Source organism: Heloderma suspectum, chromosome 2 (genome assembly GCF_057233095.1).
Source record: "Heloderma suspectum isolate Gila_16-S chromosome 2, 16-S_ref, whole genome shotgun sequence".
NCBI classification, from domain to species: Eukaryota; Metazoa; Chordata; class Lepidosauria; order Squamata; family Helodermatidae; genus Heloderma; species Heloderma suspectum.
In genome coordinates this window covers 172,301,488-172,328,520 of record NC_139459.1, presented here as the reverse complement: position 1 = coordinate 172,328,520, position 27,033 = coordinate 172,301,488, and the positions used below count along the sequence as shown (strand labels likewise).

Here is a 27,033-nt window from a genome sequence, read left to right as displayed (position 1 = left end):
ACCATGGGTTTTATACCATACATGTCAGCAGTGAGGCAGCATGACAGCACCAAGTGTTAATTATCATTCATTCCCACCATAGGCTAACAGTACTTGTGCAGAGGGAAAACAATCAGAACTTCCCCAGCACAGCCACCTATAACTAGGCATAAACATAGCCTCACTTCTCAGGCACATCCTAGGCCCTGATAAGATATTAGTCTTCATCAGCATGGAATGTGCTGAGGCCACGCTATCGACCTTTGACTCATCTCACATGCTCAGAGGCCCACTAGCAAGGAAATTGCACTTATAATGAACCTAAGCCAAGCATTATGGATCTCTAGGTCCCTCTAAAACTACAGGTGACTTGGTTACATTCCTGGGGCCTTTACACCAACATCTGGAGGGCCACCCAATCCCCATCCCTGCGCTAAATAAATAAGCATGAAAGCGAGCCTCTAGAAACCTACTTAGCAAAGAGGGGAGGAATGCCAACTACCTGGGCTCCTAATTCATACAATGTATTTTTTTATTAGTTACATGTATATCCCAACCTTTACTCCTAGGAGCTCAAGATGCTGCAGTCCTTCCCCCCCACCCCAATTTATCCTCATAACAGCCCTGTGAGGTAGGTTAGGCTAAGAGGTTGAGAGATAATGACTGACCCAAGTGTTACCCAACGAGCTTCACAGTCGAGTGGAGATTTGAACCCAGGTCTCCCCAGTCCTAGTCCAATACTTAACCACTATGCTAGACTTGTTTGTATGTGGCTTACGTGGGTTTGGTGACACCTACCCCTTCGACCTGCTCCCACCTTATACCTAGGGAGGGCATCTTTCCTCCCCATGTAGTTTGGCAGGGGTCAGCATGTTAATAAAGTATCCAAGCTGAATTATGAGCAAAGGGAAGAGGCCAAAATGAAGGAGCATTTTATTGGGGATGGGGTAGAAGACACCAGCTTCTCAAGGTTGGAGCAAGGTCTGGGGATTGAAGAAGAGAGGCATTCCCTCCCCCACCTCCATTCATGTCAAAACTTACGTGCGTAGAAGGCTGCAGTCATAAAAAATGAAGTTTGTGCTGGCAAATTCCACACCAGTCTCCATGGAGAGAAGGCGGAGTCTAACTGTGCGAACATCACCTGAGATGGTGATGGTGGAGTGGGATAAATGAGAAACTGATATCAGAAAGCATGTATCCGTTAAGGTCACGTTCTAGAATTAATCTGAAGCAAAGGTAACTATTATCCCTGTGGTTTCCACTCAGAATTAGTAAACCAGAGTAAAGTTCTCTATTTGCACATAAGCAGACTGTGTGTGTGTGTGTGTGTGTGTGTGTGTGTAAGAGAGGGAGGGGAGATCCATTCATTTACCACTTTTTCAACATCCCAGTTGTAAGCATGAAGGGAAACACAGAATGGTAACCAATCTGCATCGAGCGATCTTGAGAACATGGCACATGAGAGGGAAGGCACAAGTCAAAATTGCAAAGAGGATCCTGCCAAAATGCCATTTGGACCACATTACTCCATCTTAATAGTAAGAGGATGTGTGAATATACTGCGCTTTAGACTGTTCAAAGTGCTTCATATAAAATATCATCTGGCTGCAATCCTTACAACAACCCTGGAAGGTAGGTTAGTGTTATTATACCCATACTGCAGCTAGAGAGATAGGCCAGGGGCTGAGGGCGGCTTCCCTAAGGACACCTAGGATGTTTCTGACAGAAGTGAGATTTGAACTGAGGACTAGCGCAATGTCTTAGAGCCACTACGCTATGCCAGCTTTCCCTCCCCACCTCCAAGCACTCACCATACTCCCCAGGGGGCTCGTCCCGCAACGTAGGGGAAAGGCAGCGGATCCCACCATCCGTTTGCAGCTGCCCCTCGCTCTCTCCAAGGCTCTCAAAGGAACAAGTCACGCCAGCAGCCAGGTCTGGGACATTGCGGACAGTAAGCTGAAGCTGGAAACACAGCCCAAGAGAGGGAAGTCACTCGACAGATTAGTATACTGGAGAATTAAATAAAAAGAAGGGAAATAAGCAACGTATGCTGTGTGTGTGTGCACGCGTGTGCATGGTGCATGTGTTTATTTATTTATTTACCTACCATTTTTATATACCGCTCCACATCAAAAGATTTCAGAGCAGTGAACAACAAACATAAAAGAATAAAACACCATTTTTACACACACACACACACCTCTCAAATTCTATGCCACAAGGTAGCCCAGACTCTGCAGCATTATGGAAATTAAAAACCAATGTTCATGGTTTATCTTATTTATTCTGCAATTTTTACTATTTTGCAAAATTTATTTTGTTTCTACTAGCTGTGTGTGTGTGTGGGGGGTGTTGTATTTACAGGAAGCAAGAAGCTATGCAGAGTTGCTAAAGCCCTGCCGTCTGACCACTGGGAGTCTTTTTCAGCAGCTCCTCTGGCTTCTAGAGATTCCACCAGGCATTACCTCACTCCCTTTCAAGCATATCTTGGCAACAATATGGGCTAAAAACGTGCTTTTCAAAATAAAGAAATTAAAGCAGTGATTTGAATGAAGCTGAATTGTGTGGCCAGTACCATGTTCTGCAACCACTGCGTACACACTGCCACAAAATAAAAATTCATTCATTTTATTGCTATATGCTCAATAGCTAAAACTCTCTAGGCAGTTCACAAAAATTGCCTGAGCAAAAAAAAGAGGGACAGGACATGAACCAGAGACTATTGCCGGTATGAGTCTAGTGGGTGTTACCAGTGTTGGCGATGGTGGTGAAGGAGAGCAGTAATTAACCTGCACAGACACAACTGATACTGCTAACCCAATTAAGCTAGTTTCCCAAGACAGTTTACAAAAGATTTCATCTTGAAGGTAACTGGCAAGTCATAAGAAATCTTCCTTGCCAGTCAGGGACCCTCTGGAGATATTGGGCAACTCTCATGGTGTCTTCGAAGGACGTTACAAACGCTACTCCATAATAGGTGAGGTAATTGACCATGGTGTTTACATCATTCCATAATAATTCACTTTCTAGTTTGACTACACCCAAACCACTCCCCCTCCAAATGGAGGCAGAACACATACATAATTGTAACTATATCTCAGTTAGATTTAAGGGTGACCATAGGGTTCTACATTCACATCCAAGGAGATGTCAAAGTGGCCATTCTTAAAGGATGACTGTGAACCTCACATTGACAATGAAAACATGTTTCTTCATATATAATTTATTGGCAGTGGTTAAAGTTACTGGTCATCGTCCTACTGTAGCTGGAAACTCCCTAAAAAGAAGAGAACCTAACTCATCTCTCCTGCCTGTTTGTTCCGCTAGAACAAATAGTGTGTGTTGGTCCATTTGGGGTCAAATTACCATTTGCAGAGGTTCATCTTGAAGTACAGAGGTTCAACTGGCAAAGAACAGAACAAACAAACAAACAAATAAGAAGATCTAGTTAAAGCAAGGGTGGTTGAACCTCTTTCAGCTCAATCGCCGAATTCAATTTCAGAGTAACTCTTGGGGGCTGTGCCAAAAACAGCCATATACTTTAGCTTAAAGCTCTTACTGCCAGTAGCTAAGCTTTAGGAGAGGCATTTCAGCTTTTTAGAAAGGTGGGGGGAGTGCACAAAAGCCAGAAAACCACCAAATGATTGGTGGTTGGGGGAAATGGAATGTGGCCCCCTGAGCCTATGATCCTGCAGCCCTGAGTCAGAGTAAATAGAAAATAGGTTACATATGTCCCCCAGGGAACACAGCAGGGTTGAGGGAATTTCTTCCTTCTGAAAGAGCAATATCCCCCTCACTACCTGGACAAAAGAGGTTCCTTGCCAATTTGAAGGGTAACTAGCAGCTAGAAATCCTGGACAGCACAGGAGGGATCCAAGACTCACCACAACGCTGGGCTCTGTCACCGAGATGTTATTGGGCTCGACAAGCAGCCGCACACACTGAGTCAGAGTCACTGTGAAACGGTGAGGCTCCACAGCACGGGGGCACTCGCTTTCCCTACAACACCTGAGGCACAAAAATAGGAAGGGTTTGGGGAGAGAAATGGAAGTTTCTGGCATCCTGCTCCTCTCATAGCCACCCTGCTTCCAACAGGACAGAAAAGCTCATCGCAGCCCATAAACAAGGGGTGGCGGCAGGGGAGCAGAACTTGCGTCAGAGGAAGCTCATGACATTTGGCAGCGGTGGTGGGGCTGACTGTCTCCTGATTGGTAAATAAAACAAAGGCACAAGGAAGGAGGCTCACACGGGAAAGCCGGCAGAGTGGAGGTCAAGGCAGGTGATGTGTAAAGCCGAAGCCACAGCAGGGCCAACAAGACAGGCGCATGACAGTGCGCGCACAAAGGGGTGGGGGGAGAAAGTCAGTCTGGGGACTGTAATGTGGACCTGCTGCTTCCGTTCCAGGGCCCGGGAGGCTCGTTAGCGCTGGAACCAAGGATGCTTGGGGAGTTGGGAATGGAGAGGCCTGCCTTGAGGAAGAAGGAATAGCAGTCACACACAGGGAACCCAAAAGGGATGTGTGTTTAAGGGGGATGACGACAAACAAGCCCAATACTGCCAATAGAGAAATAAGGGGCCAAGTCAAAGACAACATCAGGATGGGAAGAGATCTAGGGTTGGGACTGGGAGAGTGACGTAGGGAGCCCTGAGCTGCAACAGGAGGAAAAGCCTCGGTCAGGACTGGAGGAGCTCTCGAGAAGAAATAATCAGCTCTCACTTCTCTTTCTCACTCTTCTCATTCCCCCACCCTGCTGGGTAGTTGGCGGCAGGGGTGTCACCTCCGCTCTCACTCCCACCTCCCCAAGCATTATCACATAGTTCTATATTAAGTTAGGAGGTGCAAGATGCTGCGCCAGGTGCTGAGACAGTGATAGGGGATTGGGAGGGGGCAAGGAAAGGAGGGGGAACATCTGCTAGCAGAGATGTAGAGAGGTGGCCGCTGGCTGGGTAGAGAGGAGAAAGGTGTGTGTGTGTGTGTGTCCCGCACTCTGCCACTTCCCTTCTCTTCCCCACAAGCTCCATCCTGCCTCCTGAAAGGTGGAAAAACAAATGCAAGAAACCACATTGGTGCCAGGTGGAAGAACCTAAGCTTGCTTGCCATGGGGGCTCAGACTTCTCCCCGCCCCACTCTCCAGTATTATGTCCAGTGATGGGTTACTACCAGGAGGTGGGGTAGGAAGGAGAGTGAGAGAAGGCGACCATCATCCACCGTCTTCCCAACTCAGGGGACAGCAGCTTCCGTCTCCTTCCCCTGCATCTCCTGCCCCCTCTAACTCTCCTCCCTCCTAGTCAGCTCAGTGCTGGCACATTTAATAGGATTAAGGCTCCTGCAGAGTCTAGATAAAGACAGGAAGAGGGAGAAAGACCCAGTAGAAGTCAGGGAGGGGGGGGAGAAAAGAGAGAGACAGAATGAATTGTAGTTGGCTGCCTCCTCCCTACCTGACCCCCAGACATTGGGTGGCAAGAGGATGGAGAATGGGTGGAGTGGTGGGGCATGCATTCTTTCTCCGCTAGTCTGGGTATTTGTGTGGGGGGGGTGGACTCTCTCACCTGTTGTGCAGGACACACCAGCCACAGTGTGGATCTCTGGAACCCAAGCACTCAGCACAAGACAAGTACTGTTCACAGTTCTCCACCGGAAGCCGCACCACCTGAGGGAAGGAAGAAATTGCTGTCTACGCAAAGACCGCAAGACTATCCGTCATCTGATGCCATGTGTGCCCCACATCCCACTGGAGTTGCCGCACCCACCTGCCCATCCGCAGAGCTTCTATGCCTTTCACTGAAACATAGCAAGCCCATATGCAACAGGTGCAGATTCCTGATATAGGGGAAGGCACCTGTTGAATTTCTGCCTGTCATGTACCTATTGAAAAGCACATGAGACCTGTCAGAGGGAGAAAAAAAAGGGGGTGCAACCCTACAGAGCACCCATCTTCTGAGTAGCCCTTAGCAGCCCCAATCTTGCAAAACCTCCTACAACCTTCTTCCGTCCAAAGCAGGAGTGTTGAACCTCTTTCAGCCCGAAGGCCAAATTCCATTTCAGAGAAGCTGTTGGGGGGATTCCAGGGGTGGGCCAAAGGGGCAGGGTGAAAATTACAAAAAAATACCAGTGTATTTTAGCTTAAAGCTCTTTGCCAGTAACTAAGCCTTAGGAGGGAAAACTCAACCTTTTCAAATGATGGGGAACTGCACAAAAGCCAGGAAACCATCAAACAATCAGGGGAAAGGGGGTGTTGCCATCTAGGGAAGCCCAGAGGGCTGGACTGGGACCCCAGGAGGGTCAGATGTGGCCCCCAAGCCTGTGGTTCTGACACCCTGCACAGCAGGAACCATATCCTTAATCTCAGCATCTGATTCCATTTCACATATAGCCTTGCTATTTCATTTGCACAATCAACTCACACAGCAAAAAAAAAAACCCAACCCAGGGTCTTTCACTGTATCCATCCTCCTCACAGTTCTAGGCCTCTTGCCCTCTCCAGAACAATTTCACTGGCGCTCCACCCCTGCCCCAAACACCTTTTCCTTCTTCCTCTGCCCCCAGTCTTCCCCAACACTGTGCTAGAGAGATGTGCCTCCTCCCCTACTTAATACATCTCAACTACTATGAATTCTTCACACTTTAAAGACACTGAAATGTATGCAGAGTCATATCCCCACACCCACACGCTCCTAGCACTGGTGTAAAGCACACACAGCTTTCCAAAAGCCCAAAAGAATTTGCCAGGCCAATTGAAAACAGGCACTGAAATTAAGTTCTGGGGCTCAATTACAGTTTAACTCCTAAAAAAGAGAAAAAGAGAGGCTTGCCAGGGCTCAAGCTTGTCTGAGACTTGTGCCTTCTGTATGTGGGAAGACCTGTTTCCCTACCCTTAGAGCTTTGGGTGCTGGTCAGGGCCAGCTCTATCATTAGGTAAAGTGAGACAGCTGCCTTAGGCAGATTTTGGGTGTTATGAAAGGGCAGCAAACTGTTAGTTATTTGGTTATTATTGCATTTTTACTACCAAGGAGGCAGAGAGGCCCTTATGGGATTTTCTGCCTCAGCTACCAAAATAACTTTACAAGGATTTAGTACTATGCACCTTACCTTGAGTGGGGTGGGGGCAGCCTTTGCTGCTCTGCCTCAGGCAGTAATAGGCCTTGGGCTGGCCTTGACACTTGTGCCTGCGATTGCTCAGGGATGGCTCTGAGGGAAACAAATTCTTCACAAGCCTACTGGCCCTCTTCACCTCGTATTCTAGGGCTAAGGCCTGGCTCAGATTAAAGAACAGTACCAGCTTCATTAGACAGGTTAAGTCTAATGGGTTCTCCTGTGTTGCCCCTAAACGTGAACTAATGTTCTCTTGTTTTGCTCCCTCAAGAACTATGATTGGCCCCCCGCTCTCTCTTGGCCTTTAGAAAGGGTGCAAAGAGGCATTTTTTCCAGTTTAGCCTTTTAAAGTGTGTAGCTTTTAATGTTTTAACTCACCGCCTTGATGGCTTTTTAACAGATAAGGTGGTATATAAATGTAAATTAAAAAAACCCTGCCCCTTTGTTCTATATCCAAAATTAAAGACCCAGTAGTTTATCCTTCAGCTCTCTCCACCTCCCAGCGAAAGCATAACAAAAACCACTCAGCTGTTCTGCCTGCCTCAGTACTCCAGCCTCCACCATACCCCCGAGGCTGACCTGTCTCTGACTGAGCAAGTAGAGGTAGCACTGGTCAGGACTCAAGACCATGTCGCGCAGCAGGGGCTCTCCAGGCATCACTGGCACAGATTCGTAGAGATGGGCCTCATTCGGGTTGTCGACACGCACCTGTGGGGGGTGATTGCATGAGCAGCTTCATTTGTACCCCCAAATTAAATGATGGGAGTGGCTTTTCCTCCTCTCCCCACCCCCAGAAGTTGTTGGACTCCAACTTTAATCATCCCCAGCCAATGTGGCCAATGGCCAGGGATGATGAGACTTGGAGTCCCAACAACAGCTGGAGGGTCACAGCTTCTCCAGCCCTAGTGTAGAGGAGCGAGAATTCAATGGACGGGGTGTAAAAACTTGGAACTGGGTTCAGATTGCAGCTCAGCCCTCCAATTTGCAGCAAGTTGTTTTCTCCACCTTATCTGTCTTAAAATGGAGACGATATAGTGGCCTGCCACACCAGGTTGTTATAAGGGAAACAAAGATTATAACATACTTTGTACCATGAAGTGCTATAGAAATGATAATTATTTATTACAAATGGTGGTAGGACTGGGGTATTGTATCCTTGGAGAAGCTGTGAGCTGGTGTGATGGAAGGAATAGCAGCATAATGGCATGACGGGTGGCCACAGGAGGAGGACTTGTAGCCATTCAGGACACAGAAGCTCTGACCCTTAGAAGACAGAGGTGTTTTTCAGGTATTTCCTAAATGTGATGTTCAAATGTTTCTCCATAACTATGTAGTCAGCTGACAGAGTATTGAATCGGTTAAAATCTCTGAGACACAATCATTGGGCAAGCCACTACCTCCAGGTCTGCTGCTTTTATTGCATGCTGTTCATTGATTCTGTTGCACAAAATACACCTCCTCCTTCTTGCTGTGTAACGTATAAAGTTCATATGCATTTAATACCACTTCCAAATACTGTTACATGCAAGGGTCAGTCCTCCCGCCCCTCTTCCTTGTATCTGAAAGGGAAAAGATGCGTATTTGTGTGCCCTTCATAACTCAAGAGTATTTTCTAAAAGAGGAAGAAAAGATCATGTAAAACGAGGCTCTAATCCACAGCTCCTTATTGTCAAAACCAAATGGCATTTACCTTCACCTTTACAACAGCCCTGAGACACACCAGGCCTGCACAAAGTGTGACCCACCAAAGACAGCCCTGGCAGCCAACCTGGAGTTTGATACACCACCAGTTTTGCTGCCCTGCTTGAAACTGCAAGAACTGGAGGGATTTTGAAGCACCCGATGTGCCATAGTGCAACCTTCTGGACTACAATTTCCACCACCAGCATGAACACGGGCCATGCTGGGTAGGGATGATGTAAATTGTAGTCCCACACATCTGGAGGGTGCCAGGCTGGGAAAAGCTGCCATAACACAAGGCTGCTTGGGTTACTTTCAGCTTGATAGGTCACAGGTCAAGCAGGCCCAAGGTAAAGTTTATAAGGAATTTTGTGCAGAAAAAGCAAACTAATCCCCACAGGGCTGGTTTTTAGGGCCTTTTTAGGGTTTTGTTTTGGTGGAATCTGAAATGCTTAGGAATCTAAAAATCAGAGCAACATACCAGACATTATGCATCTGGGAACCGCAAGAGATGGAAACCCCTGACTACTTGAAGGGATGAGTGAACTCTAACATTTAGGATTGCCATTCAGGGTGGTAGAAAGAGAACTACAGGAGGGGCAAGAGATCGAAAGGCCTCAGTCTTGAATACCTTCAAGGTGACGTTGCAATAAAATGGTATGTATTTTAAGAGTACCATCATGATGTTGCTTTTTTCATGGAATAACTCTGAGGTTTTAATTTCAACTCAATTCCACCTTTAAAGCAATGAGATGTGTGCTTTTGGTATGCATACCATGCACATGGAATAGGGGTGAGGAACTGAGGTATGCAGGGCCAAAACCAGCCCCCCGAGGCATATCAGTGGCCACTACTTGCCAACGCAGAAGCAAGATGGGTGTGTGGGGAGAGTGGTGGCTATGGCAACAGGACTTAATACTAGCAGTATTGGGAGATGCAAGGTGTTGAGTGGAGCAACTTATCTATTTTTACATATTTTCTGTTTGTTAGTGAGATTTAGTTAAGACCAGCAATCTTGCTCTATGAAAACTTGTTATTAGCATCGTTGTAATTCCGCTTCGCTTTGCAAATTAAAAATAGGCAAAAAATCTGGACACAAGAGAACTGCAGAAGTTAATCAAACTGACTTCTGTGCAAAAGTGGCTGTGATTAATAACACTGTGTGTTTGTAGTGTGCTGTTTTCTGAGGGGAAGTATTGCTTTGGCACCCCTTCATGGATCACTGCCTTGTTGTGGCGAAGGGGCTTGCGTAACTCAGTGAAGCCATAAGCTATGCCGTGCAGGGCCACCCAAGACGGACAGGTCATGGCAGAGGGTTCTGACAAAATGTGGTCCACTGGAGAAGGAAATGGCAACCCACTCCAGTATTCTTGCCAAGAAAACCCCATGGAACGTATCACAAGGCTAAAAGATATGACGCCGGAAGATGAGCCCCTCAGGTCGGAAGGTGTCCAATATGCTACTGGGGAAGAGCAGAGGGTATTTCCAAGTAGCGCCAGAAAGAGTGAAGCGGCTGGGCCAAACCCGAAAGGACACTCAGCTGTGGATGTGTCTGGCGGTGAAAAGAAAATCCGATGCTGTAAAGAACAATATTGTTTAGGAACCTGGAATGTCAGATCAATGAATCAAGGTAAGCTGGAGGTGGTCAAACATGAGATGGCAAGATTGAACATCGACATCTTGGGAATCAGAGAACTAAAATGGACAGGCATGGGCGAATTTAATTCAGGTGACCATCATATCTACTATTGTGGGCAAGAATCCCTTAGAAGAAATGGAGTAGCACTCATCGTCAACAAAAGGGTGGGAAAAGCAGTACTGGGGTACAATCTTAAAAATGGTAGAATGATCTCAGTACGAATCCAAGGCAAACCATTCAACATCACAGTAATTCAAGTCTATGCCCCAACCACTGAGGCCGAAGAAGCTGAGGTTGATCGGTTCTATGAAGACCTACAACACCTTCTAGAACTAACACCCAAAAAAGATGTCCTCTTCATCATAGGGGATTGGAATGCTAAAGTAGGAAGTCAAGAAATCACCGGGATAACAGGCAGGCATGGCCTTGGTGTACAAAATGAAGCAGGACAAAAGCTAATAGAGTTTTGCCAAGAGAACATGCTGATCATAGCAAACACTCTTTTCCAACAGCATAAGAGGCGACTCTACACATGGACGTCACCAGATGGTCAATATCGAAATCAGATTGATTATGTCCTTTGCAGCCAAAGATGGAGAAGCTCCATACAGTCAGTAAAAACAAGACCTGGAGCTGACTGTGGCTCAGATCATGAGCTGCTTCTTGCAAAATTTCGGCTTAAATTGAAGAATGTCGGGAAAACCACTAAACCGTTCAGGTATGACCTCAGTCATATCCCTTCTGAATATACAGTGGAGGTGAGGAATAGATTTCAGGGATTAGACCTGATAGACAGAGTGCCTGAGGAACTATGGACGGAGGTCCGTAACATTGTTCAGGAGGCAGCAACGAAATCCGTCCCAAAGAAAAAGAAATGCAAGAAAGCCAAGTGGCTGTCTGATGAGGCTTTACAAGTAGCTGAGGAAAGAAGGGAAGCGAAAAGCAAGGCAGAAAGGGGAAGATATACCCAACTGAATGCAGAGTTCCAGAGAACAGCAAGGAGAGACAAGAAGGCCTTCTTAAATGAACAATGCAAAGAAATCGAGGAAAACAACAGAATGGGAAAGACTAGAGATCTCTTCAAGAAAATCGGAGATCTCAAGGGAACGTTTTGTGCAAAGACGGGCATGATCAAGGACAAAGAAGGCAGGGACCTAACAGAAGCAGATGAGATTAAGAAGAGGTGGCAAGAATACACAGAAGAACTATACAGGAAAGATCTGAATGTCCCTGATAGCCATGATAGTGCGGTCACTGAACTTGAGCCGGACATCCTCGAGAGTGAAGTCAAGTGGGCCTTAGGAAGCATTAGTAACAACAAAGCTAGCGGAGATGACAGTATTCCAGCCGAGCTATTTAAAATCCTAAAAGATGATGCTGTTAAAGTGCTGCATTCAATATGCCAACAAATCTGGAACACTCAACAGTGGCCACAAGACTGGAAAAGGTCAGTTTACATTCCAATTCCAAAGAAGGGCAACGCCAAAGAGTGTTCCAACTACCGCACAATTGCGCTCATTTCACATGCCAGCAAGGTGATGCTCAAAATCCTACAAGCTAGGCTTCAGCAGTATGCGAACCGAGAACTACCGGAAGTACAAGCTGGGTTTAGAAGAGGCAGAGGAACTAGAGATCAAATCGCCAACATTCGCTGCATCATGGAGAAAGCAAGAGAATTCCAGAAAAACGTCTATTTCTGCTTCATTGACTACGCTAAAGCCTTTGATTGTGTGGATCACAACAAACTGTGGCAAATTCTGAAAGTGATGGGAGTACCAGACCACCTTACCCGTCTCCTGAGAAACCTGTACGAGGGTCAAGAAGCAACAGTAAGAACCAGACATGGAACAACCAATTGGTTCAAAATTGGGAAAGGAGTACGACAAGGATGCATATTGTCACCCTGCTTATTTAACTTATATGCAGAGTACATCATGAGAAATGCCGGGTTGGATGAATCAGAGGTCGGAATTAAGATTGCCGGGAGAATTATCAACAACCTCCGATATGCAGACGATACCACCCTAATGGCAGAAAGCGAAGAGGATCTCAAGAGCCTCTTGTTGAGGGTGAAAGAGGAGAGTGCAAAAGCTGGTTTGAAACTCAACATTAAAAAAACTAAGATCATGTCATCTGGCCCTATCACTTCCTGGCATATAGAAGGGGAAGAAATGGAAGCAGTGACAGATTTTACTTTCTTGGGCTCCAAGATCACCGCAGACGGTGACTGTAGCCATGAAATTAAAAGACGCTTGCTCCTTGGGAGGAAAGCTATGGCCAACCTAGACAGCATAGTAAGAAGCAGAGACATCACCTTGCCGACAAAGGTCCGTCTAATCAAAGCTATGGTTTTCCCAGTAGTAATGTATGGCTGTGAGAGCTGGACTATAAGGAAGGCTGAGCGCCGAAGAATTGATGCTTTCGAACTGTGGTGCTGGAGAAGACTCTTACGAGTCCCCTGGACTGCAAGGAGGTCAAATCAGTCCATCCTAAAGGAAATCAACCCTGAGTGCTCATTGGAAGGACAGATACTGAAGCTGAAGCTCCAGTATTTTGGCCACCTAATGCGAAGAGAAAACTCCCTGGAAAAGACCCTGATGCTGGGAAAGACTGAAGGCAAAAGGAGAAGGGGACGGCAGAGGATGAGATGGCTAGATAGCATCACGGATGCAATGAATATGAACTTGAGCACGCTCCGGGAGAGAGCGCAGGACAGGAAGGCCTGGCGTGCTATGGTCCATGGGGTCACGAAGAGTCGGACACGACTGAACGACTGAACAACAACAACAATTGCTTTGGCAAGTTAAAAACACAGACTGCTATCATAATTGTAATTTGTAATTGTAATTTGATCTTTCAGTTATTAAGGAAAGCTTATAAAACCTAAATTCCTTGTATGGTTACTGTGGTAATTTCAAGAGACCACCTGAAGTAGAATGTAGACAATGTCTAAGATCCATAACACCCCAGCATTTTCAGAAATCCAAGCAGTTGGGCCCCATCTGTTCCTCATGAGCTTCTTGTATAACTAACAGACCAGGATACAGCCCCATCTCACTTTTAAAAACAGTCATAGTGGATAGGTAGACATTTTTCTCCCTCTCATATGACTAGAACCCAGAGTAATTCAATGAAGTTGATTGGCTGGAGATTCAGGACAGATAAAAGGAAGTACTTCTTCGCACAGCGGCACATAAACTATGGAATTCACTACTGCAAGATGTAGCGATGGCCACCAATTTGGATGGCTTTAAAAGGGGGTTAGACACATTCATGGAGGAGAAGACTATCAATGGCTACTAGTCCTGATGGCTCTGTGCTACCTCCAGTACCTGAGGCAGTATGCCTATGTACATCAGTTGTTGGGGAACATGGGCAGGAGGGTGCTGTTGCACTTGTGTCCTGCTTGTGGTTTTTTTGGTCACCTGCTGGTTGGGCACCTTGTGAACAGAATGCTGGACTAGATGGACCCTTGGTCTGATCCAGCAGGGCTCTTCTTATGTTCTTACAGTGTGAAGAACCATCAGTTAGTGTGGGTTTGCCCTCATTTCTACAGAAATATTTCACTTCTGGATGCTAACTCCATATCACAAGGGAAAATCAGCATTCAAAATCACATGGAGAACTTCCATGGATACAGGAGGCTCCCCTCTTCAGAAAGTTGTCTTCAATGGAAACATGCAAGGAGGGCGTTGGGATTAGCATTCTCCTTCTCCTTACACATTTACTGCACTGAGGTACAGAATGCCTGAATTCACATTACCATATAGGATTGTCAAAGCTTTTTCAGTTATTATTCCCTAACTATTTAATGTTTGCCTTTGGAGGGTGGGGGAGGTAAAGACAGGGGCAGTTTGCTTTAGAGTATATAATTGACAAAAAATACCAAAACATTTTAAAAAGTGTCATACCACTAAATACTGTACAGCAGCCTCCCCGAAACTGGTGCCCTCCGGATGCTTTGGACTACAACTCCCAGAATTCCTGACCAAGCCTGTAGCTGGGGGGGGGGCTGCTCCCCCCCAAATTTTCTCTGCCCCCTTAAATTTTTTTTTTTACAAACAAATAATTAAAAATCAGTTTATAATTGTTCTTTAAAAGGCACACAAACCAGATGAACTTCCCCTACTTTTTTGGGTGTCTTCCCCTGGAAGGGCTAGGCTGGCTATGGGCCTGTTCCTGACCATTGGTCATGCTGATGGGAGTTGAAATCCAAAACATCTGGTAGGCACTAGTTTTTGAAAGGCTGATGTCCCTCTCTTTACTTCCCCCTCTCTACTGTCAAAACAACAAATAGTTGAGGAACAAGTGCTCATGGCCTGAAACTCATCTCTTACAGTCTATCCCTTAACAGGGGAAATGCATAACTATCAAATGCAAATTTCCTTTCTTTTTTTAATTCACAGAAAATGGGATGGAATGGATTTATGATTGAATATATGTGAAACTGATACGGACCAGAAATAGACTGATTTGCCCATCCCTATTATTAACATTTGAGGCCTTCTATGATTCAACTCCAAAGGCGTTTTGTGGTCAATATTAAGAATTTATTTGCCCCAAACATGATTTCTGGGCTGGGCTATCTTAAGCTGGTGCCAGGTGTCCCAGAGTGCCTGGAGCAACGGGCCCAGACTGATTTCCAGCTGCCTCCCTTCCCCCGACCATCCATGGCTGATTTGCTACCTGCCTAGTACTTAGAGGTCTACCTGGCCTACATATTAGCTTCACCTTTGATGAGGTGGTTTTTATGCTGGGCAGCTTCATTTTGTCTTTGTGCTTGTAATTTTGTAGTGTTAAAATCTTTAAATTGTACCCCACAGGGTAGCTGTGTGTCCTTTTTCCTACCCCTCTGTTTGAAAGGCTGCCAGAGAAATAGCCTTCTGCTATTTGAAGGGCTCTCCAGTCCAAGTCCAGTTTAAAGACAAAGAATGGTAAGAACTGTTGTCCATTAACTTAGCAACTGGGCAGCAGACTGAACAGGCAGGAACACGGGTCACCTGGACACAATCTTCCACCCTAAATAGTGAGATACACTGGGCTGGTTCGCTTGACACAACAGCCCATGGGGGGTTGTTTAACTCCTGATAAGCCATGGTGTGTGCCAGCCGTCATTATGAACATGTAACCTTTGGTTGGGGGGTTGCCATATCATCTGAACTTGGCCATTGTTTAACCCTCGCATAAGCCCTGGCTTATTGTTTAGATCTCATATAACCCTGCCCCTGCCCCCATGGCTAAATTTGCATGACATGACAACCCTCAAGTAGGGTTTGCCCCAGCATGTCGTGAGAACTGGGTCAATGTATTTCAAATTATAATACTACTTTCTAAATTTGCATCTATACATATGCATTAGCATATGCAAATTGGTGCCCTCTTTTGTCCTTTTTTTGAGTGATGCATGTCCTCTACTTTGGCGATTCATTAGTGGCCACCCTACTCTGGGAATCCAACAAGATTGAAAAGCCATCTAAAAATAGCCTAAATAAATAGACTGGCCTGGCATGGCTTAGTAAACGGAACATAACAGTTTCCTTTATCTCAAACTCAATAACAAGCTCAATCATGCAATAGATCCGATCCTCCTCATTATAGAATCGCTGCAACTTAATCACATTCAGCAGCATTTATGATCTGGAGAGGCAGTTATGGGGGTGGGGTTGGCTGAAGAGCTATTCACTGGCATGGTATGTTCCCATGTGCATAATGCACACAGTGAAGAGGTACGTGCCTCTTATTCAACTTCTGGAGACCTTGGGTAGGGGGCTGAAACCTGACAGACTCTAGCATGTATTTACCACATTTTAAACAAGCATTTCCAAAAAAGGCAAACAGTGATTTAACAGGGCCAGGTATCAAAAATAAAGGCCTGCTCCTGATTTAAAAAAGGAGGGGCAGTAGAGAGCATATGCTTCTCTGACTACAAAGAGCACCTGCCTTCCTGAGTGGAGGGGAACAGACACGGAAACAGAAGGGAAGGGAACCAACTCATTCTTACCCTAAGCCAGCCTTCCCCAACCTGGGGCCCTCCAGATGCGTGGGACTACTACTCTTGGGAATGATAAGCGTTGAAGTCCAACACACCTGGAGGGCACCAGGTTGGGGAAGGTTACTGAGCTGACCTATATTAGCAGAATAGTATGGAGAACAAATATAAGAGAAGGGAAACACCACTCCCTGAAACATACACAAACCCTTTTTAAAAAGTTGTCATAATCCTCCTACTCCTGGGGCCATAGGGCAGCATCCCACATGTTGTTGTTGTTGTTCAATTGTTAAGTCGTGTCCGACTCTTCGTGACTCCATGGACCAGAGCACGTCAGGCCTTCCTGTCCTCCGCTCTCTCCCGGAGCGTGCTCAAGTTCATATTCATTGCATTGGTGACATTTGTTGTTGTTGTTGTTGTTCAGTGGTTCAGTCGTGTCCGACTCTTCGTGACCCCACATGACACTACCACTAATGTAAATGATGTTGCACTAGCACAAATGACCTCTAGCACACCGCCAACAGTACTTGCTGGCATGATGGGTTTTCTGAGGAATTTACGTTAGTGACAGTGTCACGTTGTGTACCCCCTATAGTTTCATATCCCTCAAGACTCCGCCTGTGTACATACCTCACGATCACATTAAAAGTGCTCACTGTAGTGGTTTGGAGAGACTAGCTCCCTCTAGGACAGAAGGTGGATGACTGGATGGAACTATCCCCCAAACCCCCAAAGTCACCCTTAAGTGGCATGGCATCCTCACATGCTGAGGTGGAAAATAGAGACATATCCTGCCCCTTCCACATCTGAAGAAGGTACCTACAGTGGGAAGGACGGACACACACACACACACGGACACACACACACGGCCCAAAGAGAAAGCACAAAGGATCTTTCATCCTGGCCAACAAAGCCCCACACACATCAACCAGACCGCTGGGGTCAGTGCAGTTGTAGTGCTGGGGATTCAGATACAAGTCCCCCTCCCTGCCCCCCAAGGATTGGGATAATGGTCCTTTTCAGACTTGACTGAGGGGAAACAGGCAGGTCACCCCAAGGGTGAGGCTCCAGGCTATGCAGCAACAAGGCAATTAGTGTCCGTAAAGCCAGCAGAGGGAGATCTGGGAATGGCAAAAGGACAGACGGATGGGCTACCACCCTGCCTCCTGCCATCCTAATTGAATCTCCACCGTTTGCAGGAGGAACAGAAGGGGGTCATGACCTCCCCTCATGCCCCCTGCCAGGGGTTCAAGAGTTTAAACAGCATTTCTCTTCTCCTGTCCCCCCACACACAGAGAAAGCTGTAACTCAATTCCGTATGACCAGCCCCAAAGACCAGACGCCACAGCCTCCCGAGGATTCCTTCCCTTCCCACTTCAAAATTGACTCCACAGCTTGGAGCAGGGGGCTGGGGGGGGGGGGGGGGCAGAAGAAGAGAAAAGGCTGGGATGGCAGTTGGGTTGCTTCTTCTCCAGAATCAGCTCAGTTGGGAGGCCAAACACACACACACACACACACACACACACACACACACAAAGGCCCAATGTGGGCCTACTTAAAAGTGGCAACTCAAACAGCAGGCAAAGCTGAAAACTGAATCCTCAAGCCCGGATTGAGGTTTCAACTTAGCCAGCTAGAACCCAAGGCTGACGCCAAGTCAGCGTTTAATTTCTGAAGTGAAAGGCACAGGGACTCTCACAGGCCTGCCTCAAGTCACGCTGAGCTGCATTAGATGAAACGGCTTCCTACACATTTGTGCAGGGTGTGTTATGGTGCGCACAGCTGAAATAGGATGAGGGGGAAAGCACTCTGCCCAAGCTAAGAGGCACGCTTTTGCTCTATGTGCTCGAGTGATGGAACCTGTCATACTAAACAAATCCCATGGCTGGGATCTAACTGAACCTGGAATATGAGAATTGTGAATAATTTCTACCCCAGCTTTAGGTCATATCCCTCCCACCTGCCAGCAACAGCACCTCCCCATCACCCTCTCTCCTTCCAAACCAGCTTCTCCCTCTCCCTCACACACACACACACACACACACACACACACACACCCCGACTTCAAAAGGCAGCAAAATCAGCTTGGAAAATGCTGAGTTCAGAGCAAAATATGTCTGGGAAGAGGACTTTTCTTTTCTTTTTAACCCTGGAGCATCTGCATCTCTAGTCAACATTACTCACAGCCCTCAGGTTTAGCTGCTGCGCCCCCAGTGTCTGGATTCACACCCAGCCCTCCAGTTTGTGCTATGTCACACAATTACAACACACACACACACACACACACACACACAGCTCTCTCTCACATATGGACTCCCCCCAGCCCTTGCCCAGCTAGACAGAGGAGGGGTGCGCCAGCTCACTCACTGCCCAGTTAATATTTAATGTGACGAGTCTGTTGGGCACAGGCCTCTGCAGAGTGGGAACTAATGGCAATGGGTGTGTGATGGCGGGGGGGGGGGGCTGCCAGTAACCACGACTTCTCTCCCACCCCCATCCCCAGCAGGCAATGCTTAGGGGAAGGGCTAAGATTTTTATAGGAAGAGAAAGGGCATCTCATGCCTGCTCTAGAATATTCCTAGGCCTAGAATATTCAGCCCTATATATCATTGGCAGGTGGGGCTAGGAGAGAGACTCAACAAGAATTAGCAGGCCCTGCCCAGCCACCACCACTGTATCAGATATGAAGGGTTTCACATTCCAGACCCCTCCCCACCTACAAGTGCAATGGGGAGAGGTCTGAGGCAGCCTGGACGCTGCCTTGCTTCTCATGGGGCATAGCCTAACTCCTGAGCATACAGCTCCAAGCGTAAAATATATGCTCTTGGCCCTTTGTTGTTCAAGCCTCCACATGGCAAATGGAGGACATGACAGCAGAAGCATGATACTCATAAAAAAAAATAAGAAAAATGTGCCAGAGCCTGAGATTTCCTGGAAATCTCTTCCTGCCCTCGCCAGCCAAGGTGTGTGTGAACCACTGCTATGGTGATTCAGTGATGAGGGAAAGGCCCTCTGCACATAGAAAGAGACACACACTTGCTTAGCCAAAACACATAGGGAAAATGGAGCCCCAGCAAATGCATTATACTAGGATTTTACAGCCCAACACTGATTCATAAAACGTTCTACGGTGCCTGACTGAGCTTGAGTATTCTAGGAGTCCTGGCTGAAATTAAACACACAAACTTGTCCTTCTGTTCTGCAAAAGGTGATGTGGCCACATAAAACTAGTTGGAGGATGTGTCTTTATTTCTCTTAGTGAGGCTCCAACAATAGTACATTACCCTAATAATGAGGTGAGGAGGCTGGCTACAAAGGAGAGGGCCTTTTCAGTGGTAGCAACCTGGCTGTGGAAGGAACTTCCCACAGAACCTCGCCTGGGGCCTACATTGTGATCTTTGGGGCGCCAGGTGACAACCTTTCTATTTTCCCAGGCCTTTTAATCCTTCAGTTATGTTTTGCTTTTTAAACGTGTTATTGTGTTTTAAATCTTTACACTGCTGCTGGCTTTTACTCTGGTATTTACTGTACTTTGGTTTTATTTTGCTTTAAACTTTTGAAGGTTTTATATTATTTGTTGTACTTTATGGTTTGAATTTTTGTGAACTGTCCAGACAGTTTTAGCTATTGTGCAGTATAGAAATGCAATAAATAATAGTAATACAAACTGTTTTCTAGAAAAAAATGGTTGCCATGCCAGGGAGGCAGGTCCCTTTTAGCAGACACTTCTGAGGAAATGTTAATTAATTTGCAGAGACTTGACATAAATTAGACCATGATATACAGAGTTGCAGCATTAGTCCATCTAGCTCTGTAACGTGAACAATGACTAGAAGCATCTTTCCAAGGTTTCGGATGCGTTTCCCTCTCAGCCCTACCTGGAGATTTCAGGATTGAACCCAGGGCCTTCTGCATGCAAAACAGGTGCTCTACCTCTTTCTAAGCAATGTATGAAGCTTTCTTGAGGGCAAAGATGGCATGGAAGAAAGATGGACATGTAGGCATATGTGGAGCTAGCAGGGGGACGAGTGTGGATAAGCCCCCTGCCCAAAAAGCGAGTGGAAGATACCTGCCCCATCTCACCCTGTGCTGGCATTTTTGGCCCACCATGGCTGGAACTGCAGCTGCTGAACAAGCAAACAAGCGTTCTGCATGGTTTCAGTTAATAGCTCACATATAGGAGACAGAGACACAAAGGTACTTTGCCTCACACCAAAAAAACTGTTTTACCCAGTGTTGCTGCTCTAAATTGTAACAGCAGAGGCTGGCCCATCACCAGCCACGGAGGAAGTACAAAGACTATTTAATTCCAACCCCAGGGAGATAATGGGATAAAATGGAAGGCCCATAACACCCATGTGTAGACAGACCTATAGCAACCACCTCCACCCTCTCACCAACTCCCTCTTGTCCCCCCCCCCCCGCAGCCCCTTTCCCACTCACCCAAGGAGAACATCTCACCTTCTTGAGGTTACCAGCACGGGTTCCAATAAAGACGACTGAGTGGCCGCGATAGGTATAGGCAGCAACACTGGCCATGCCCTCAGTCTTCTCCTCCAGCAATGGGCGCCCCTCGATAACCTGCAGTCCCCCTAGGGGCTGGTTCAGCACCAGCCCACAGAAATTCCCATTAATCTGCATGGGCTGGAAGGAGGGAGAGAAGGGGGTGTAAAAGGGTCAGCATCCTATGGGATTGTGTTCCCTTTCCCTGTATTACAGAGATTGGGCTCGAGTACACAGTGATATTCTAACACCAACCCCACCCCCAATATATCCTACCACGTGTCTGCATCCCACGTATTAAAAAGAGAGAGAGAGAGAGAGAGAGAGAAAGGTAGTGTCATAAGAACCGAAACAAGAGTCCCCGGGCTGTATTTGCAGCTCTGGGATAAAAGAGGATCAAGTGAATTAAGATAATGGAGGAAAGGGTCAAGATGGCTTTCAAGTGCCAAGACTTTCCATTCCCAAGGGGAATGGAAACTAGCAGGTAGGAAATGAGAGGGGACAGAAAGCCCAGACTGCTTGACCAAGTAGTACCGTGTTGATGCAGGGCAGCTCTTTGTTGAGAAGCCATGGAAGGGAGAGACGGCCTTCGCCACGGTAGCATGACTGGATGCGCTCGCGGATGCGTTGATTGACCTCGTCCAATGTGAAGAGGCAGAGAAGGCTCTCCCGGGGTGGTGCTGCCCGGTTCTTCTGACCTTGCGAGAAGGCGGCATAGAGCACATCCTGCCCCTCGGCGATGCCCAACGACTGCGCCAACTGCCGGCCTGCCTTGGCCAGCTGAGCAGCCTGCACGAGGCGGTACTCCACGCCATCCTTAGAGCACCCCAGGGGAAACTCCACATAAGAGTAAAAGTCTGTGTCATTGGCGCACAGACGTACAATCTTGGATGAAAAGAAACGCTCTCCACCAGACACGCCTGGGCCGACTGGTCCTCCCGCCGGCTCTAGGGGCGTCTGGGCAGTGTCAAGCTGCAAGGTGAGGAAATAGACGAAACCGCCAGACACAAACGCTGACACATAGTAGATATCGAAGGCCGGGTAGAGCGACAGCGTGTCCGAAGGGACTTTGATTTGGGAGGAGACAAACTCGTCCTGATAAACGAGGCTGAACATCTCAGGGCTGTTGGCGTCAGGGGTCAGGCGGCGGCTGGACAAGGTGGGGAAGTATTCCGAGCGGCCCCCAATGGACGTGCCCACAAAGAACTGGCTGGGCTCTCTCTGTTGCTCCACGATCACGCCAACCATGGCATCCGGCTCTCGCCCGCCAGACAGATAGTGCTCCTTGCGCTGGTGCGGCTCGCCCAGCTTAGCCAAGTCATCTAAGCGCAGGAGCTGGCACACGCCTTGCCAAACGCTGCCGCAGGCCACCAGACGACCACCAGCATAGTCAATCAGCAGCAACTTATTGACGTTGTCGGCAGGGGCCAAGCGGTGGGCGCAGAGCCGCACGCCCGGCGGAGGGTAGCACCGGGGGTCATCGGGCACCGGGCCTGTGGTGTGAGCCCGCAGCTGGGTCAGGTTGGCGGAGAGCTTGTAGATGCGGTTGATGGCACCAAGGTAGACCTCGCCCGAGTCATGGTGAACAGCCAAGTGAGTGAGGGCCATGTCCGAGACAGTGAAGAGGGCAGGCGTGGGCAAGATGCCCGAGGCATGTGGTGGCAAGGAGAGGAGAATGGCAGCTGTGGTGGTGGTGGTAAGCAGCAGCCGCCACATGATCACCAGGGAGATGCCTGGGGTCAGGCAGGACCAGACACAGGCAGCTCATTCAGCCTGCAAGGGGGAGAGATGATTGTTACAGGCCTGTCTAGCCTTGCATTGCAGGATGAAACGGAAAAGCATTCTACAGCACAATAGAAAGTAAAGGCACAGAAAAGTAAGGCTGCAAACCTGCATATAAATTAGTTGGGAGTAAGCCCCATCAAGCTCAGCGGAACCTAATTCCAAGAAAGCATACGTGGGATACATTGGGGTCTCCAACACAGCGCCCATAAAGGAGTCCCCAACATGGTGCCCATGAGGACCCAAATTTTTTTTAATGTATTTTTAAAATTAATTTATGTACATGGATTGCATGGAATGCATACAGCTTTCTAGCAATTACACATAGGTTTCAACAGAAGGGGACCAAATATCCAAATAAGTATCCATTCGAAAATGGTGTCTATATGCCACTTGTTCAAATAATGAAAGCGTTGTAATGTCCTTCCTCAGTCCATTGCATTATAGGAGGTGAGGGTTTATCCTTCCAATGTGATAATATCAGGCTTTTAGCTATCAAAAGGGCATGGAGAATCCATTTAAGCTGTCCATCTGTTGATTTCCACGAAGCAGATCAATAATTTAAAAGAACACGAACACCAGTGAATATTAAAGACTGTTCCAATACAACTTTTATCTATGTAATAACCTCATCCCAAAAAGAAGCAACTGGCCCAAACATAGGTTTAAAAGAAGTGTTAGCTGTATTGCACCACCAGCAATTAGCCAAATTAGATAATTCCTTATTATAGAGATGCTGCAGTGTCCAACAGACGCAAAACAAATGTTTTTGCTGAATAAGACACAGCCTAAGATCCATAGACACGAAAGATAGATGCCAAATGGGTGATCCACTGATTAGGCATTTTGTGGTGGTGCCCACAGCAGTTTCTCAAATACCCAAATATGCCCACGGGTTCAAAAAGGTTGAGGACCCCTGGGATACATAGTGTGGTCAGGTTGTGCAGCATTTTTTTTTTTTACTATTAAAGAACAAAAGTAATTTCCTGGATAAGGGTTACAACCTGCCTCACAAAGCTACATGCAGTGCCAGGTGCAGATTTTTGAGGGCCCTTGGGCAAGGCACCCTCAATGGTTCCCTCCAGCTGAATAGGGAGGGAACTCACTGCATTCTCACCAGCTGCTATGGCTCCTCGTCCTCTCTCTCATCATTGCTACCACTCGCTTTCTTGACAGGCAGAGCGCCAGGGTGCAAACAGGAGGTAGCATCTACTGCTCCTTCTCACCACCACTGCCGCTGTCTGACCCAGAGCATAAGACAGATGAACAAGCAGGCTGCAAGGGTGAAGCTCTCATCAGTGGGCTCCTGCTGAGCTGTGGACCCTCGGCCCACGCCCAATCATGCCGGCCCTTGATGCTGGCCCTGGCAACATGCCCTCAGAGGCTCTGAATGAGTGACATTTCCACCAAGCCCCTTGCTGGGAACCACACTTATCCAAAAAAAAAAAAAAAGAGCCTCCAAGGACCTGGTTTTCTCTTTTCACTGTCAAGACCCTTCCCAGCTTCTCATTAGCACCCACCATGCACAGCACGAAGCAGCACCTGTAGGATTGAGAAGCAAACACATCGTCACACCACACTGTGTATGCGCGCACGCACACCTGCAACAACTCAGAAAAGCTGAAAGCAGCAATGCCACCTGTCACACAAAATGAACAAAGATGGCGCATGCAAGCGGTTACTCACTTCTCACTCTCACAGCTACCCCCAGGTGCCCGCCAGACAATACCTACCTTACACACTTCATGGCAATGCTATCTCAATGCGAATACCATGGGCCCCATTTAAGCGTGACATGGGGCGGCAACAATAGTTCATTTATTGATTGATTATTTAAAAGATTTTTAACCTGCCTTTCAAGGCACACTGCCCTCACAGCTTACAACATTTCAAAAACTTGAACATTCAGATTACAATTAAAACACACACGCACAAAAGCAGATAATCATTTTTAAGCACTAAAAGCAGGCTGGAATAAATGAAGGGTTGCGGGGGTGCTAAAGTCAGCAGTGACATATCTCCTTGGGGAGGAAGTTTCAAAGGTGTGGGGCCACCACTGAGAAAGCCCTAACCCTACCACCCATCAGCCTAATGGCTCTTGCTGGCACGCCAGACAGTAAAGCCTCTGATGCTGATCTTAATGCTTGGGCAGCAGGGCTGGCCAAGCCATTGTGCTGCCTGAGGTGAAAGATAAGATGGTGGCCCCCATTCCACCTACAGAAGCCAACTGGGCTGGCAGTTGGATTTTACTTCTACAGCGGTGATGGGACAGCATCCTCCATGTCACCTGAGGGCAGTAGGCTAGCTTAGGGAGTGCAGGGCACGTTGCCTGGAACATACCACTCCGTCCTCCAACAGAGGGGAACAACCAGGGGACTGCCATTGCTGCTCCCTCCACATCACCCAGCATCTGCTGCCTGAAGCGACCACCTCACCCTGTTTAATGGTAGGGCCGCCCCTGTTGGGCAGGTTCGTGCAGGTGTAGGCAGTCCTGTGCCGCATGGCATATTGCTGAGAGTCATTCACACTGGGCCCTCAGCCACTATGTGTACAACATTAGCATATGAATGCAATGCCTACCCAAGCTACAGATTGCTGGCATGCTCATAGTGCCCACGCAATGGCTCAGGGCCCAACTGAAATGAGGTGCTGGACATGCGCAATGCCATGCTATTTTTGCCTGCCGACGTTTAGACTGGGCCATAAGAGCTGGTGCATACATGCATAGTGTCCATCATTTCCATCGTGAAGGGAATATTATGCATGTGTGAATGAGCCATCGCAGGTAAAATGCCACCTTTTCATATCACCTCATACACAAAGGCTTTATGCTAGATTAGCTCCACACTTTCAGCTGGAGAGTCAAACAATGAGAAATCAAGCAATGTGCATGTATGTGTGAACCAGCCCTTAGCATGTACAGCCCTCCACTGCATATAACACACCGCATATGCTTCACGAGGTCCCCATGCCACTCCTTTTTGTCACCCCTTTCCCCAAACATGCCAGTGCCACAGCTCCAAAATTGATCTCTGCAAATGTTTGGAAAGCAGTCATTTCCCAGCCTGCATACGCAAGATCACACCTTTTAAACTTCAGGTGAATTAATGCGGAATACATATTGTCCTCAGGCCCACAGAGACACCATATAGAATCAGACTGTGACCATGAGTAAGCAATGGAAATGTGTGGGTGTGCATTTATCCTTTTACCACTGATTGCAAGTACAAATTGATGGTTAAAGTATTACTGAAGCAGGAATGGGCAAATTGGTAGCCGTGGGCCAGAACTGGCTGATGAAATCAATTTCGCTCACCTCTCCAAAGCCCTATTAAGTATTACTCAATGTGTCATAAACACTGTGCTCAGTTTGTCAAAAGAAAAAAAATGTTTCAGAACTAAAAGATGCATTCCACACTCTAATGTTCTCTGTTAACATAATTCCCTAAACCAGCCTTCCCCAACCTGGTGCCCTCCAGATGTGTTAAACTACATCTCCCAGTGTTTTTGCCCAGTGGCCATGCAGGCTGAGGCTAATGGGAGGTAAAGTCCAGAACACTTGGGGGGCACATTGGCTGGGGAAAGCTGCCCCAATCAATAGGTACTCACAGACTTTATCATGAAGGCTTGTCAGGAGAAGAGGTTAGCCGAGGAGAATACAGAAGTACAAATACACGCAACCTCAAACCTACATCCATTAGTAACATCCCAACACCCCTACCCAGGGTCTCATACCACTCAAACCACACACATATATCCTTGAAATGTAGTGTGCATGTGTGTGCACAAACACCCACCCACCTATCCAGCTCACATAAGCCTTAGAATGAATGAGATCAGTCAGATCATCATTCCCCTAACCCTGTGTTGTCTACTCCGACAGGCAGTTGCTCTCCAGGTCTCATTCACTGGCTCTTACATCCAGCCTTGCCACCCACAATACTTTATTTCTTTGTTACATTTATATTCCACCTTTTCCTCCAAAGAGCCCAAGGTGGCTTACCAAGGTGGTCCTCTCCTCTCCATTTTTTCCTCACAACAGTCCTGTGAGGTAGGTTAGGCTGAGAGTCAGTGACTCACCCCAAGTTATCCAGTGAGCTTCATGGCTGAGTGGGGACTAGAACCCGGGTCTCCCCAGTCTCAGTACAACACTCTAACCACTACACCACACTGGATCCTTGAACCACAGATGCAAGGGACTGAGTCTGGGGCATTCCACATAGTTTGAGCGATGGGCCATATTTAAAAACAAGCATGTGTATGAAGCAGCACGGAGATACGTCTGGTGGTTTCTTTGACGTGGAGTGGGGAAGGGGTGTATCTAAAAATGAGGGCTGTCCAGCAACCTTGCTCCCACCCTACAGCGAA

At 47.3% G+C, this 27,033-nt stretch overlaps 1 protein-coding gene across 1 annotated transcript in view; it reads right to left on the bottom strand.

The window, feature by feature from the left end:
- Positions 1 to 22,603, bottom strand: part of PLXNA3 (plexin A3) — a 71,455-nt gene extending 48,852 nt beyond the window's left edge. Inside the window, exons 1-7 of the mRNA XM_084836050.1 lie at positions 21,418 to 22,603; positions 20,842 to 21,024; positions 7,652 to 7,780; positions 5,530 to 5,630; positions 3,864 to 3,987; positions 1,791 to 1,941; positions 1,021 to 1,120 (exon numbers count right to left, since the gene is read on the bottom strand). Of these exons, the coding sequence (XP_084692176.1) occupies positions 1,021 to 1,120; positions 1,791 to 1,941; positions 3,864 to 3,987; positions 5,530 to 5,630; positions 7,652 to 7,780; positions 20,842 to 21,024; positions 21,418 to 22,599 (1,970 nt within the window). The 5' untranslated portion in view covers positions 22,600 to 22,603. The remainder of the gene's footprint in view (positions 1 to 1,020; positions 1,121 to 1,790; positions 1,942 to 3,863; positions 3,988 to 5,529; positions 5,631 to 7,651; positions 7,781 to 20,841; positions 21,025 to 21,417) is intronic.
- Between the last annotated feature and the right edge of the window lie 4,430 nt (positions 22,604 to 27,033).